Genomic DNA, 16,044 nt, shown 5'->3' with positions numbered 1-16,044 from the left:
ACCCCAGCCATTTCACGTCTCTGCCGCTTGCATATGTGGAAATCACATTCACCCAACAACAAATCTTTTAATTCTCGCACATACGCCTCTTCATTGGGAAGAAACACTACTTTTCCTTGATGGCAACATGAATTAGACAGTCTGCAAGTCTCCGACTTAAAGTTTAAATCCGAGCAATATATTCGATCTCTTTTCACTGTTCCGTTATTTCACTGAGTAATAATTTATGTGTGTTTGAGCTAATACGGTCTTTAATATCATTTTTTTGAGACTTTGAATTTTAGTACTTTCATTATCTCTAACCTGTTCTGCATGTGTATCTCACCAACGTTTTTGAATTCTTTACGACGTTCTACTTGTCATCTACTCTTTGTCTTTTATTCCCTGACCCGGGTTTGGTTAAATCTCTTGGCAACAAATTCTCGTCTCACTGGACGTGAAAGTATCTCTCTGAAAAAGTAACATCTCATCCCAGGCTAAAAAGTCTTGTATCGTTCGAGGATTTTTTTTATTATAATAGAGAGATATTATGTTTGAATTATTATTTTCCATTTTTATGTTATTATTCTTTTATTTCATTTGTTATACTGTAATTGTTTACTGTAACTTTAAATTTGCTTATGTTCTGTGAGCTCTGTGGTTGGCACCACAAGAGATGAGGTCATCATGACTGCAAGAGCCATTTGTTATTTATTTAGGTTATGTTACAGTATATTGGTTGAAGAATTTTCTTAATTACGTATAGTAATGCATAGTCAATGGGAGGTTCTACTATAACCTCCACAAGCTAAATTATAAATTAAATATTCTAATTATTTCTTGTCCCTCTGACTACAGACTAATTCAGTTTATGTTCCACCTTGCAGTTGGTAAGGCCTGGAGGGCAAACAGTTTTAAACTGTATGTACAGAATGTACTAAGAGAAGCCTATGTAAGCTTGCCTTTGAGAGATAGCGCAACCTTTAAGTGTAAAAAGTATTTGAAGTTTAACACGAGAAAGCTACGTTTGTAATTTAAATGTTTTTTTTTCCTTTTTTGCCTTTTATTATGTGTGTGTTATAACATTCTTCTGAATTTTTGTGATTTGTTTCTTTTTAAATATTTACTGAACTTTTTAAAACAAACATTTTGGACTGAGAGATTTTTTTGTTATACATTTCACTCATGTTGGATCCTGCCTTGCCAACTCATTAGCTGGTCGACTTTGGGAACCTAGAAAAGGCAACTACACTGACAATGCCACTCCTGAGACCTCCCTCTGGCTATTTAAGACCTGGGGCCTCATGTATAACGCCGTGCGTAGAGCTCGCACTATAACATGGCGTAAGCACAAAAGCCGAAATGTTTTTACGCACAGAAAAATCCAGATGCAGGAATCTGTGCGTACTCCAACTTCCACGTTCTTCCGTTACATAAATCCCGATCAGCGTGAAAACTAACGCTCGTGCACGCGCATTGTGTAACGCCCCAAATCCTCCCAGAATTACGCCTATTGGAATATGCAAATCAATATAAATCGCCCTTAAGCGCAGCCTTCTGTGAAAAGACAATGGGAAAAGCGCGGGGAAAATATAAGAATTTCAGCGAATACCAAGTGGAGGCAAAGGAAAAACATACTATTTGTTCAAATAAACCGTGGGATAATCAACAAAAGGAAGTTGATTTAGTGACATAGCGTGCTGGAGAAACTTGAAAGCTCACATTCACAAAATCGCACAGTGCCGGAAATAAAAAAGAAGTCACATATCAAAGTTGCCGTGAAAAGAAGAGTTGTAAGCCCACTGTCTGAGTGTCATATGAAAGTTTATTAGGGTACAGAGAAAAAATGCACACGGTGGGGAAAAAGCACGAAATGTCAACTTCAATCTCGACATTTCCACTTTAATCACGTAGTTTATTTTGTCATTTAGTAGAACATTATAAACTTCATCATAAAATCGTTTAATTAACCAGTTTCTTAAATCACATCGTAATTAAAGTAGCACGTTAAATGCTTTGTTTTGTATTTGATCTTCTACTCATATGTGCTCTATGTGTGTGAATCACTACTTGCTTCTTAAACCGGCTCTGTTCCTCCAACTGGATACAGAGTCCATTACATTCGTGATATTACAGCTCTCTGAATAACTAAAATACTGAGATGTATACGTGATATCATTTTCATGATGATAGGAGCTAAAGCACATTATTAAACATGTGTTTCACTTCGATGAAATAATTTATTGCAGCAGTACTCAGGGGCGGCTCTAGGCTTGTGGTGGCACTGGGCAGAGGAAGAATCGGTGGCTCCTTCGTCGGCCAATGTCAGTAAGGTAGCTTATCACAGTGGATGGCCACGTCCGTTGCGGACACTGCACAGCAGCCTCGTGCTCATGACAAGCATTTATCTTTTGTCGAAATTTGTCGCTGCGTTTTTAGCTGTGTTGTTATTTTCTCTTTCGGTTTTATATTCAATATATATTGCCGTGGCCGCCCAAGAGTCCTTGCTTTTCTTTCCCCAAGTAACCGATCGCCACACAATCAGCTCTGTAATAGAAGTTAAGCCATCTGTAAGCTTAGCGCCGATTCTTCAAAACGTTTAAAGAACATTGAAATATCTTCGTAGTACATGTTTAATTATTCTGTCCTTCACGACACTCCCAGTGAAGAATATAGATTATTTAAATGAAGTTAAAGTTTTATGTGTATAATTTAACAAACATATTTTGCTGCATTTCACCTTAAAAATGATATTGTCATCATATGTAAATACGCGCTTTATAAAGTGGCCCAGGTTGTGAGATATTATAACTGTAGTGCAAGTTTACAGTGGGGTGATTGTACTTATAAGTACAAACCGTTCTACAAGGAGCAATTGATTGAGTGCATTTAAAGTTCTTGGGATTAAACTGTTTTTCTGAAAAGCGAGGTCTGTACAGGAAAGGCTTTAAAACATTTTGCAGTGGCAGAGACAGCGTGTGCTTAATGGCGTATACCGATAATTCTCTTTCCGATCAGCTGCTGCTGTGATTCACACTCAGATACAGTGATATAAATACTCCGAGTAATATGGAAAAAGATGATCTGCTGTGGCAACTCCTAACGGGGGGAAGAAGAAGAAGAAGAACAACAACAACAAGAACAACAACAACAACAATGCTAAAGCAGTTATGGTATTTGGAATACTATGGCTGTTCCCTCTACCATTATATTGTTACGAGTTAATTACAATCAGATGCATTACACTAATAAACAATATGCGGTTAGTTTCTGTGTATTTATAAAGCCGCGTCATGAAAATAATGAGTAATCACTCAAGAACAGTACCATTGCTTTGACGCTGGGTGCCGCCAGTTTGCAAAACCGAGCGGAGAACTTGTGTACGACAAGGCATGAGGTACCGTGGAAAAGTGCGTGGCTTTACGCCAAGTGTAGGTTTTATACATCGCGTTTTGAACGTGGAAAAGTTCTTACGCAACATTTCTGTGCATACGCACCGTTTATACATGAGGCCCCTGGAGAAAAGAATCTCACGTAGTGATGCATTGAAGTTGTTTGGAGTCAATAGCAAGAGTTCCTTTTTCTTATGAATTTATTGGATTTCTGATTATTTTCTGCTCTGGCTTCTGAATATGGATTATGTTTTGGGACTTGTTCTTTGTGGACTGCCTTTTAGGCAACTACTCTGTCATTCATTTCAGCACTTTTTCAAAATATTTTCCAACCTTTTGAATAAAAAATCTTATTTATCAAGATTCATTGTTTTGGGATGTCTGTATAAGACAGAGCTATTATGGTCCCCCACAAAAGGGCATTTTTGATATGTTTGGCATTTTGAACTTTAAAAGTACTCCCTTTGTGAGCCATTACAGGCTGAAGCCTGCAAGAAGTGGTTGAGGAGCAATTGGTCAGGGCTGAGCCTCTTCCTGGCTAGTCAGTAAAAGTTCTGGCCTGCATTTTTTACCCTTTTAGGTGCATCACACACCTATGCTTTTAGCTCCATATTACAGAACCGATGCAGCTAACATCCAGATAGGCATGTCCATTTGAACCTTAAAGTCATGAAGAAATATCAGATTAAGGAGCTGATTTCCTACTTCACAAGAAAATCAGCCATTGCATGATGTTGAAATGACATGTCCTATTAAGCCATTTTCTAACACTGAACTGAAAACACTTAACTGAGGCAGGTTACTTCATGTTTCAATTAAACTTGAGACAATAGATGGATCTTTTAGTTATGATACTGTGTATTTTACTTTTTTAATGTGGTGATAATTCAAGTTCATTACTTTAGGTATGATGTTTGTATTAGGATTTTATTTTCTGAAACACACAAGGGGAGGGGATGGGGGTTCATAAAAGGAGAACACAAAGTATTCAGACAACTGGACAAATTAAATCAATAGCTTTCCTAGCATGCCTAGTTTCTACATGTCTTCATCCCCTCTCTCTGAACGGAGAAGTAGCTCACCTACTTGACTACTTCTCCAGTACCACCAAAGCACTCTTCCATCTAACCTCTCTCGCTCTCACTAGCTCTCTTCTTTCTGTCATTGCCTTTTTGCCTCAGATCTCTAGACTCCATTTACTGTCTGGCTTTACATCAATTGTTAACTGTACTCTTCTTTCCAAACGCAAGAATAATTTCTTATGTCAAGGCCAGCTCTACATTGGATATAGAGACACTCACTTAACCCCCAGTAGTAACTCTGTATTCTCTGTTGTCATTAAAGGACTAGGTTTCCAGGACTGTCTTGTCAAACCGATTTCCAGTTGTCCCAGATCTAAGCTCTGCTAGCCTTCCCCTGGTATCCAGGAGGTGTTTGGTCCTCTTCTAGTCCCTTCATGTCTGTACCCAAAGATGCTGTATTTTCCCTCTCTTTGGAAGGAGAAAATCCTTGCTGCCACCTAATGGCCATGGGGTCATGACCCCAGTTGACCATTCTTCATTGCCTCTGTCTCTGTAATTAGAGGCACATTCATCTGCGGCCTCTGTTGGGTCACTTGACCTTTAGTGTCAAGACAAAACATTACATTTTATGTTATGCATACGTATTTCTCTCTCTTGCAGTGCCCGTTACATTTACGAGGTTCTATGCTAGATACACACCCATAGCATAGCAGCCTCTGCCTTTCAACACCATCATGTACTGGACCAGTTCTGTCATGACTGTAGATCTCTGTGTCATTTCTGAAGATCTCATGTGAGGCTGTCAGACCTTTCACAACTGCCTAATTCATTCAGAATGACCTTGTTGTGATGTCCCTTCTGTGACAAGTTTCGTCACAAGAGATATAGTTTGCTGAGGGTTATAACTATTTATAGATTTACCATTCTTTAATAATTAGTTATCTGTTACCTGAGTGATGTGTAGAGTTGAAGGGTTCAAGAAGAAATGGCTGAATAGCAGCAAGAAGTCGTGCTTTGGGTAATTGTGAGCTCTAGGAATGCATGGATACTGGTAGCCAACAGAATCACATGTGCACCCCAGGAGTAAAAGTGCTGACATCCTGGCATTACTCTGTGATTGCATAAGGAGGAATGTTCAATTTGTTCAGGTAGTTACCAGCTTGGAGAAAGTCAGCATGCAGGTTGTAAGAGTCATAAGTAAATTAAGTTCAGGAAGAATTACCTGAAAAATGGAGTTGTTTGCTTGCATGCATGTCAGTGAGTACGCACACGCAAATGATAATGGTAAGATATTGGAATCGTTTACCTGCTGAGAAAGTAATGAGAGGTGGAGGTTGCAATGTCTTTGATGATTCAAACAGACTGGCAGAAGTTTACAGAGATTGCCAGCAGAAGGCTGTTGTTTTGTGTCTATAGTTATAACTGATTTTCTCAAATATAATTAGTTGATTTTTCATTACCATCTTGATTTAGCTGAAAAATACAGTGGTGTCTAAAGTAAGACCTTTGTTAAGACCTGAAACCAATTCATTTTTATGTACCATTTGAATTGACTACTATGGTGACATTGTTTCTCATTCTTGATTATTTAATTCTCATTGACTGGCAGTTTTGTTGAGTGATCATCTTATTCAGGCCAGAGCCAGGCATGTCATTCCAAGTAGACTCAGACTGAGCACTACTGATTCAGGATCTGGCTTGGAGAAATCAGCCCAAGTGAAGCCGGAATACATTTTGCTAGCTGAGATGTGCCAAATTCGGGAATAAAAATTCCTTACAGCAAAAAAACATAGATTCTTGACAGAAATGTTCAAAACCAGAATCCTAAAATGTGTGTTTGCTCAAGATCTAAATCTCAAGGGTCTTTCCTTTAAGTAAATCAAAGTTTAGACACAATGAGATGTATGACTTCATGTTTTATATCATGGCTGCCATGATATTTTGATTTACATCACACGTGTGTCTGTGAAACCCCGTGTAGTGTCTAGGTATACACTTGCATTTATGACGGGGGTACGCACAGTGTCCTAACAGCAGGCCTGACGTGGATGTGCTCCCAACCTGTCACTAGTGCTGCACCACTCATACCTGCTGAAAGCAAAGTTAAAATTATGGCGGAATTACTGCCCCGCACTTCGGGAATTAAAACAGATAAGTGCATTTTTTTTTTACTATGTGAAAGCCGACTTTTGTTTAACTTGGTAATCAGGCAGATTACCACAGTGGCACATGTGTAATTACTGTGTTACAGCATGGCGACAAAATATTCCACAATGATGGCACTCATTAAAATAAGCATTGTGGCCGACGACCAGGGACCTTGCCCCACCGGGATGCCTGGAGCAGGGAAGGACCAGAAGAGGGGCAATATCTCCCCTGGGCGCAAGAGGGAAGCCCCCCTGATTTCCATCAAGGACCACAAATACAGAGCTGGGAAGATCAACCCTGTCGGGGTCTGTGGCCAACCCCAGGGGGCGCCTGGATGGTTCCCGAGCCGTGGAGGACAGCACTTCTGCAACACCAGGAAGTGCTGCTGCTCCAGGAAGTGTGTACGCTCGGAGTATTTCCGGGTGCAAGGGCAGCGCTTCTGCCACACCAGGAAGTGCTGCCGGAAGACCATCTCAGAGCACCTGGAGCACATCCGGGGCGTTATAAAAGGGGCCGCCTCACTTCATTCGGGGAGCCAGAGTCGGGAGGAGGAAGATGGAGCTTGCAAGAGAGGAGTGGAGGCAGCCGAAGTGAGGAAAGGGACTGAGTAGTCGTGTGTGAGTTGGAGGAACCAGTTTGTACACTTTGTAAATAAACACGTGTGTTGTGGACATTGGTGTTGTGTCTGTGTGTGGCCGGGCTATCTGTTACAGCATATAAAAATGGTGCTCATATAGACTAAATGCTGATGTCACCAAAATGATGAAAAAAAAAATGATGAAAATGACCAGTTTAATAAAAACAAAGTGAAATACTAAAATTAACTTGAAAATTATTGTGCCTAAATCAGCCTAGTGCTGTTGTGACATTAATAGTCAAAGTGAGTTTAGAAATATTTGGATAAATGGAATTTTATTCAGTTCAATTTATTCTTATTTGTTATTACTCTGATTTATACTACTGTATATGTATCATAAGACCATCTGGTGATGTTTTATAGACATCACCTGTTATCAGCTGTATTTTTGCTGTCATTTTCTAGCTGTGCTCCAGTGGCTATTAATTTAGAGATGTTGCTATGGGCCCTGGCATCTTCTGACTATCAATTATTGGCAGCCTGCTTATCGGTATCTAGTAGCTGCTGTGCAGGGTGTGACATTGCTATGATTTCACTATAAAAGAAGGCAGCTCACATTGCAAAGTGTCCCCGCTTAATCAAACACTAAGTAAAGACCTTACTGAGAGACATCTGTGCAAACAAAAGAAACAAAATTTCACTCAGAATTAGGATTTTGAGAGATTTTGACTGATTTTGAGTAGTACTTCATTCCAGCTTCAAGCAATACAGTGTAAAATGTCTGTTGTTCATTATAAGATCTGTGGATATTTCAGTTGTCCTACTGAACACATTAGCAAGCCACTCACCTGCCTTGAACTTACCTTTTTCTTGTCTTCTGCTGTGTTTTCACTTTGAACTGAATGTATGAAATGATTTGTGTAAAGTCTCTGTTAAAGAAAGGAAAAAAAATTAACATCCTAAAATTCCTTCTGTCACATATTCCTTTTGAAGATTTATTTTAGATTCCATTACGTGTACTTTAAAGCCTTAAAATCAATTATTTTATTGGCTGCTGTCGCTGAGTCTTTAAAGACATCTGTCAATTTAAAATTATAACATTTTTCAAAAGTGTGTCCAGTTAACTTAAATTGTTTACTTCTCTCTAAAGCTGTGATTTGTATTAAGGTACAATGAAAATAGTTGCTTATTTCTGTAAACAATGGGAACCAGCTTGGTCATGCCATATTCTGAAATATAGAATACAATATTTCCAAACCTAGAACAAGGGTTCGAATCCAAACCAGACTGTGTCCATTCCAGCATTTGATACAAACCAGGAGGACTGAACACCATATAATTGTAGAGCAAACACATTCACGCTCATTGATGTTCTGTGGATTTAAAGGTGTTAACTAACTTAATGTACAGGTCTTGGCATACCAAGGGAAACCTGAATCTTCTTGTTTTCTTCATCTTCTTCTGTACTTAGAACTTTAGAACAATCTAGTTGACAACGGGCCATCCAGGCCAACAAAGCTTACCAGTCCTATCCACTTAATTCTTCTGAAAAAACAACAAGTAGACTTGTTGTTTTGAAAGTCCCTAAAGTCCTACTGTCTACCACACTACTCTGTCACTTAGTCCATGTGTTTGTATTTACCTGTGTAAAGAAAAACTTCCTAATGAAATATACCCTTAACAAGTCTCCAATTGTACCTGCCTGTATTCTTGATGAGCTCATTTTAAAATAACAGTCTTGATCCACTGTACTAATCCCCTTCATAATTTTAAACACTTCAATCATGTCTCCTCTTAATCTTCTTTTGCTTAAACTGTAAAGGCTCAGCTCTTTGAATCTTACTTCATAATGCATCCCCTGTAGCCCTAGTATGAGCCTAGTCGTTCTTCTTTGGACCTTTTCTCTTTTTTGTAGCCTGGAGACCAAAACCACACACAGTATTTCAGATAAGGCCTCACCAGTGCATTATAAGGCTTAATCATAACTTCCTTTGGACGTGTACTCTACACATCGTGTTGCAATCAAACATTCTGTTAACCTTCTTAATGGCTTCTAAACACTGTCTGCCAGTTGTTAGTGTATGTAGGTGTACTCTTAATTTTCGGATCTCCCTTTGTGTATTCAAACGTTTTTACTTCCTACAGGTAATATTTTACATTTACTGATAAATGTAATCTGCTATTAATCTACCCAAACCTGTATGCTGTCCAATTCCCTGTGTAAAGATGTAATGGATTCCGCAATATCTGCCAATCCATCTAGTTTGGTATCATCTGCAGACTTAACCAGCTTATTACTAACTGTATATTCCTGTCCAAATCATTTATATATACAGTATATTAAAAATAGCAGCGGCACTGACCACTGTGGAACAACACTCTTAACATCGGCCAGTTCTGATGAGGTTCCTCGCACCATCACCCTCTGCTTCCTGTGTCTGAGCCAATTCTGCACCCATCTACAAACATCACCCTGAACTCCCACTTCTATTAGTTTGATGCCTAATATCTCATGTGGCACCTTATCCAATGCTTTCTGAAAGTCCAGATAAATAATATCATATGCTCCACTTTGATTGTATCCCTTTTGTTGCTTAATTGTAGAATTCCAGCATTTTAGTAAACACAACCTCCCTCTTCTGAACCCATGCTGACTGTTCAGAGAAACTCCTGTACTTGCCTTGTGCTGCTCAATCTTATCCTTAATAATTCCTTCCATTAAATTTCCTGTGATGCATGTTAGATTTACTGCCACTATAGTTGCTTGGATCTGCCCTGTCACCCTTTTTATATAACAGGATAATATTTACTATTTTCCAGTCCTTTGGAATCTCCCCAATGCGTCGTGACTTCCTAAAAATATGTGTCAATGGTTTATATATGTACTTGCTAACCTCCTTAAGAACTCAAGGGTAAATATTATCTGGTCCTGGTAATTTGTTTGATTTCTGTGTATTTAATCTGAGTGGTATTTCTCCCTCTACAATTTCCAAATCACTTATCTTTAGTAGCCCCTTTTATCACTGGAAGGTTGTGCATTCCTCACTTGTGAAGATCTCAGAAAAATACATATTTAAAGCATCTGTTATTTCACTGTCTATGTTTTTTAATTGCACTTTACTATTCCTTATGCACTTCATCTCCTCCTTGATTGTTCTTTTACTACTAAGATAATAAAAGAATCTCTTAGGGTCTTCTTTCGTCTTATCTGCTATATTCCTCTCCAACTGTCTTTTAGCCTCCCTGATATCCTTCTTAATGGTTGCCCTCATGTTCTCATACGCTCTACAATTCACTTTGCAGTCATTAGTCTTATATGCTTTATAAAGCTGATTTTTCCTTTGCAGCTTCTTTTTTAACTCTTTATTAACCCTCTGTGGTTATCCCAGTTAATATTTGGATAGTTGAAGTCCCCCATGACCATAAAATTCCCCTTTAATCTTGCCTTTGTAATATTAGGAGTTGTTAGGAGTACCAAGTTCCTCGGTGTGCACTTAACTGAAGAACTTACGTGGACACATAACATCTCATCACTAAGCAAGAAAGCCCAGCATAGATTACACTTCCTGAGGCGGCTGAAGCAAACACGTCTTCCCCCTTCCATCCTCACCATGTTCTACAGAGGCATCATAGAGAGTGTCCTGACCAGCTGCATCACTGTCTGGTATGGCAACTGCAACATATCCGACCGCAAGCGCCTGCAAAGGATAGTGAAGACAGCAGAGAACATTATTGGGGTGCCTCTCCCTTCACTACAGGACATATTTTACAAATGCAGTGTCCGCAAGGCCTGCAGCATTGTGCAGGACCCCTTACACCCCTCACATGGACTTTTCACACTTCTGCCATCCAAGAGAAGATACTGCAGCATCTGCGAGGCTGCAGGAGAGTTTTTATCACCAAGCTGTTAGACTCCTTAACACCAGGCTGCCCCCTGGGACCTTCCACACGGCCTCAACCACCACTAAAAACAGAACTTTTATACATGAAAACCACTATCCTGCTAAGAAGAGTGTGCATGTAGAAAAGAACTGAAAATCTCATACTGACCTCTAAGGATTTTGACACTCTTGATATCCTTATGCTATGAAACATTCTGACCTGTCATTGTTTACACACGACTTAAGCAACTATTATCATACACTGATAATTTCTGTATTATCTATATCTATTATTTATTTATTTATTATATTACATATCTTACACATCAATATTGCTGCTACTTGTTTGTCCTATCTTTGCACAATGTCTTGTCTTGTTTGTGTTTTAATTTTAAATTTTTAAATTTTTATTCTATTTTTAATTTACTATTTGCACATTATGTTGTTACACTGTGGACCCTGAGCTTCGCAATTTCGTCTATCTGTATACTTGTATATGGTTGAGATGACAATAAAGTTCACTTTGACTTTGACTTGACTTTGATTACTAAAAAGATGTGCATGTAAATTATTGTGTCCATTAGGCAGGACATAACAGACTCCTCTAAAATGAGACCTCTTTTCCTAATGCTTTCCAGGCGAAGCCACAAGTCGTCGCTAACATGGAGCTTATAATCCAACTGAAGAGGACTTACATTTAATTCTGCTTGACATAAACCCCACCTCCTTTGCGGTTCTGTCTATCCTTCCTAAGAAATGTATATCACTCTATGTTATACTCATCCCCATCTGTTTTTTAGCTATGTTTATGTTATCGCTATAATATCATAATTATGCTCCTCTACATACAACTCACATGTTTCATACTTGATACTTCTAGCATTTATTCCCATTCTTTTATGGCGTCAATATTTATTTATTTTTTTTACTAATCTTTTCCAACAGAGGCTTTGGCATGATTTTATGGCATTTTCTGATACCAACCCTCCCCATTTATCTAGTAATTGGAAAAATGCACACAGTTAAGGGTAGAAGGTTCAAGCACCCCATAAGTGGATTATCCAATTCCTGTTGCTGCAGAGTATCATTTTAATAAGTGAATAGAAAATATCCTTCCTTTCAGCACACTCCATGATCCTTGTAAAATGCCCTTTATTAAGTCCACAGTGTAGAAATTAACCAAGACATATGGCCACTTTGTCATACTTGATCTATTAATAAAAGGCTAGAATGAAGAATAGGCATGAAGCATTGTCTCCTATTTAGCAATGCTGTTGAAAAATTACATTCTTGCTTTTTTCTAGGATCCAGTGCTGATTACAGTGGTAAATTACATGTATCCATTGCATCTAGTGACATTGGGCGCTTTTGTCTCCTTGTTATTTTACACCTGAATGAAGCAGAAGAACAGCTTGTGATTTCCCATCCTGACCTCATTATCACTTTATGTCTTGTCCTGACTTATATCTTAAAAACAGATCTCAGTAGGTATGGATCACGTGCTTAAAATTAAATGCTGTACATTTTTCAGAAATCAGTCTTTTTGAAAATTATACATTGATTAGACACAAGCTGCTATCCAGTAAGACAAATAAAATATTATACAAATTAGCAGAGAAGAAAATGCTGTACCTGCAATCTTAGATAACTTGTATGAACTTATAATGGTGTCCTTGCATCAGCCCCAGTGCTCTCCTCGTGTCGGATGGGAATTGTAGTTCCTGCATCACCACTGTTTCTTTGGATTGGCCCCCTCCATTCCAACCCGTTTCCTCAATACACTATATAGCCTATAGTTAAAACTGAAACAATAGCAACACACATGCAAAATTTCTTGATAATCGGTTCAGCCATTTTTAATTGATTGTCGAATAAACAAACAGGGTAGTATTTTATTTATATAAAAGACAAAGTGTTTTTTGAATAACAAATGTTCATATTATTGTATACTATTGTCACTACTACCTCTCCTAGCCTGTGTAAGACAGGAAAGCCAAAATCTCATTGTGCTATGTGCAAATAATAATGAACTTGAAGTTAATATACTGTATTCCTTGAAGTGCATTGTAATGAGTAGTCCAGAAAACGAGGAATGTAAACACAGGAACGGACAGGGATGGGGCTCAAGAATATCCTATTTGCACTGGCACTTGCACCAGACATCGCCATAACCATACGGGTTGTATGGCACATGTATGGTATGGTATGGTGATGTGTGATGCATTACATAGACTGTAACAATTAGCAGCATCTGCATAAGACAGAGAGAAAAAAAGAAGACTTGGATGGCAGTGTCTTGTGCTTCCCCAGGATGCTAGAGAGCAGGATACCCATCATTTGGCTGAGATACCTAAGCCCCTTGTAAAAAGTGAGATTGAGATCACTGAGGATATACCAGAGGTGGCAATACCTGCAGGTCACTAAAGGATATACTTTCTCAAAAAGTAATACATGAAGCTGTGCTGTCTCTTGTGCAGTATGAGCAGCCTGGAGATTCCCTATGTGGCTTTTTGCTAATATATAGAGTTTGTTTTCATTGTCACTAGAGGACACTAAGATCTGGGGGCCCAGAATCTGTATAGAAATATTTCCCAGTGTAGCCAGTATTGACATAGGAGGTGGTTTATGGCTGCCTTGAAGCCAGAAGCTAGCTCATGTACAGTTGGGAGGGTGAGAAGGAGCAGTGCTCAGAAGACTTTGTTGGCCTGAATGGCCTGTTCTTGTCAAGATTGTTTTGGTAATATAAAGTAGGTAAATGGGAAAGCCATTCCATCACAAAGACAGGGACGCTTTGATTTCTTCCCTTTATTTATCCCCCAGTTGTGTTATTTTTGCATTAAACACATACACACTCTTGTATGTTCTGGCCTTTGACATCATTCTGGGTACAAGGGACTTGAATGAGTGCCCATATGTATTGCAGCATATAAAAAACGCACCGTCACAAAGACTTAACTGAGTGTCTTTGTGACCTCAGGTTATTCGTCCTGGGATCTGAGAGCTGCAGGCGTTCACCAAGGAAGATGTGCAGGCTCACCCTGAAAATGCATTGTATTTCCATCTATAAACAACTATTCAATAGCCTTCTAAATAAGTGTACAAAGTTGTTTTTTAAGGGAGAGAAAAGTATGTGCTGGCATCGTATTATTATTTCCTGAGAAACAGAGGAACCTGCATCGTTATGAGGAGGTACTATTTATCCTGGGTTTCTTTCTCGATATTTTCTGAAAAATGTACCAAAACTTTCATACCATTTTGCAGTATGCCAATTTGTAGGGACTGCTCCATCTGAAATCTTATACCGCTTTGAAACTTTACTGGCAATGAGGTGCCTGATGATTGGAAAGCCACTTGACAGGAGAGTGTAGGTCCACAGGGTCATTGGTCAATATAAACTAGAACCTGAATGATGACTGCTGCTGACAGACCACAGATTTAGTAGCTTTAGTTAGGGAGATTACTGGTTACTCTAACTGAGAAGAGACCTGCAAAAGACATTCTTAATGTTCAACACTTTCAGCACTTTCAGATACTCAAAAACGCAACTTAGATATTAAGAAACTTACTGGAATAATGAGAGTTATAAGGACTCTTCTGAATTCTATTTATGAAATTAACAAACCCAAAATCATCATCACTCATTAAGGCATAGCCAGAGTCCTCAACAAAGAGTACACTGCTCTTAGAATAAAACACTGGATGGACTGTCAAATGCTCTAGAATCGGCAGAATCATAACAAGTAGACCTGGAAAGAATTCATACTTGGGTAAATTCGTATGTGATAGATTCAAATTTATAATGTAAAATATAATTACAAAATATGGGGCTTCTGAAACTTGAAAGCATACTTTAATACTTGGTATTGTTGACTCTTCAGTTTAAGCAAACAGAGATTAAAAGGTGATAAGGTTGATAATTTTAGAATTATGAAAGGAATTAATACCAGGATCCAGGCCTGAGTTTATCAAGAACACTAAGACACAGTTGAAAACTTTTTAAGGGTACATTTTGCACAAATATTAGAATGTTTATCTTCACACAGAGAACAATAAACACATGGAATAAATTACCAAGTAGTGTATTAGAGCATAGGACTCCAGGGACTTTCAAATTTCGACTTAATGTTATATTCAAGATTGGTGAGATTTCTTGGGCTGAATGGCTTTTTCTAATTTTTTCAGAGTTCTAAAGTTCATTACATCTGGATTGGCACGGTATAGAAGTCATCAAGAATGCTTTTAGGATGATCGTTTACTTGATGTGTTAATTATTCTGTTTTTTCGTTTTTAGGTAGAAATGATGTGCGAAGTGATGCCGACGATCAATGAGGATACCCCTTTGAGTCAGAGGGGTTCACAGAGCAGTGGCTCTGATTCGGACTCCCACTTTGAACAGCTGATGGTCAGCATGCTAGATGAGCGGGACCGGCTACTGGATACATTACGGGAGACACAAGAAAGCCTGGGTTTGGCTCAGCAGCGGTTGCAGGATGTCATTTACGATCGGGACTCTCTGCAACGCCAACTCAACTCAGCATTGCCACAGGTTTGTAGTACAAGTGTTATTTTACCTTGCACTTTTTATGTTTTAATGCTTGCAGTAAAGGTGTAGGTAATTGAGTTTTATGGGAAACCTGCTGCAGCCAGTAGCAGAGAGTCTGTCTAGCTTGGTCTGTCTAGGTTTGTCCTAATACCGTATTTATCGTCAATTTCAGAAGAAAAAATTGGCTAGTCTGGAAATGCCAGGTACTATGGCTGCAAGTGACAAGTGTTGATCGTTTGCATCCTGTCACTCAGAGGATGTATATGAAAGCTCAAGTCCTTTAGATGGTGCCAGTTGCAGTGATAAACATCCTTTAATTGTCATTTTTAAGAGCTATTGTTACAGTGGAACATTGGGGCAGATTAAAAGTCTTTAGATTTCGAGGCCTTCCTTTTAAATTCACTTTGTTTATTTTGCTGGTTATAAATGGTATAACAAGACACACCACACAGGCCTGAGTCAAAAATTATAAGACAGACCGTTGTCTGTTTTAAGGTAATAT

The 16,044-nt window shown here is 38.7% G+C and overlaps 1 protein-coding gene across 8 annotated transcripts in view; it reads left to right on the top strand.

Annotated features, from left to right (window-relative positions):
* Positions 1-16,044, top strand: part of ppfia2 (PTPRF interacting protein alpha 2) — a 956,251-nt gene that overhangs the window by 54,162 nt on the left and 886,045 nt on the right. For all 8 annotated transcript variants that reach the window (XM_039761756.1, XM_039761753.1, XM_039761757.1 and 5 more), the window contains exon 2: positions 15,291-15,545. In XM_039761756.1, coding sequence (XP_039617690.1) covers positions 15,297-15,545 — 249 coding nt within the window. In that variant the 5' untranslated portion in view covers positions 15,291-15,296. The remainder of the gene's footprint in view (positions 1-15,290; positions 15,546-16,044) is intronic.

Source organism: Polypterus senegalus, chromosome 8 (assembly GCF_016835505.1).
Source record: "Polypterus senegalus isolate Bchr_013 chromosome 8, ASM1683550v1, whole genome shotgun sequence".
Classification (NCBI taxonomy): Eukaryota; Metazoa; Chordata; class Cladistia; order Polypteriformes; family Polypteridae; genus Polypterus; species Polypterus senegalus.
Note: the sequence above shows the minus strand (reverse complement) of the source record. Positions and strands in the feature narration are given on the sequence as shown.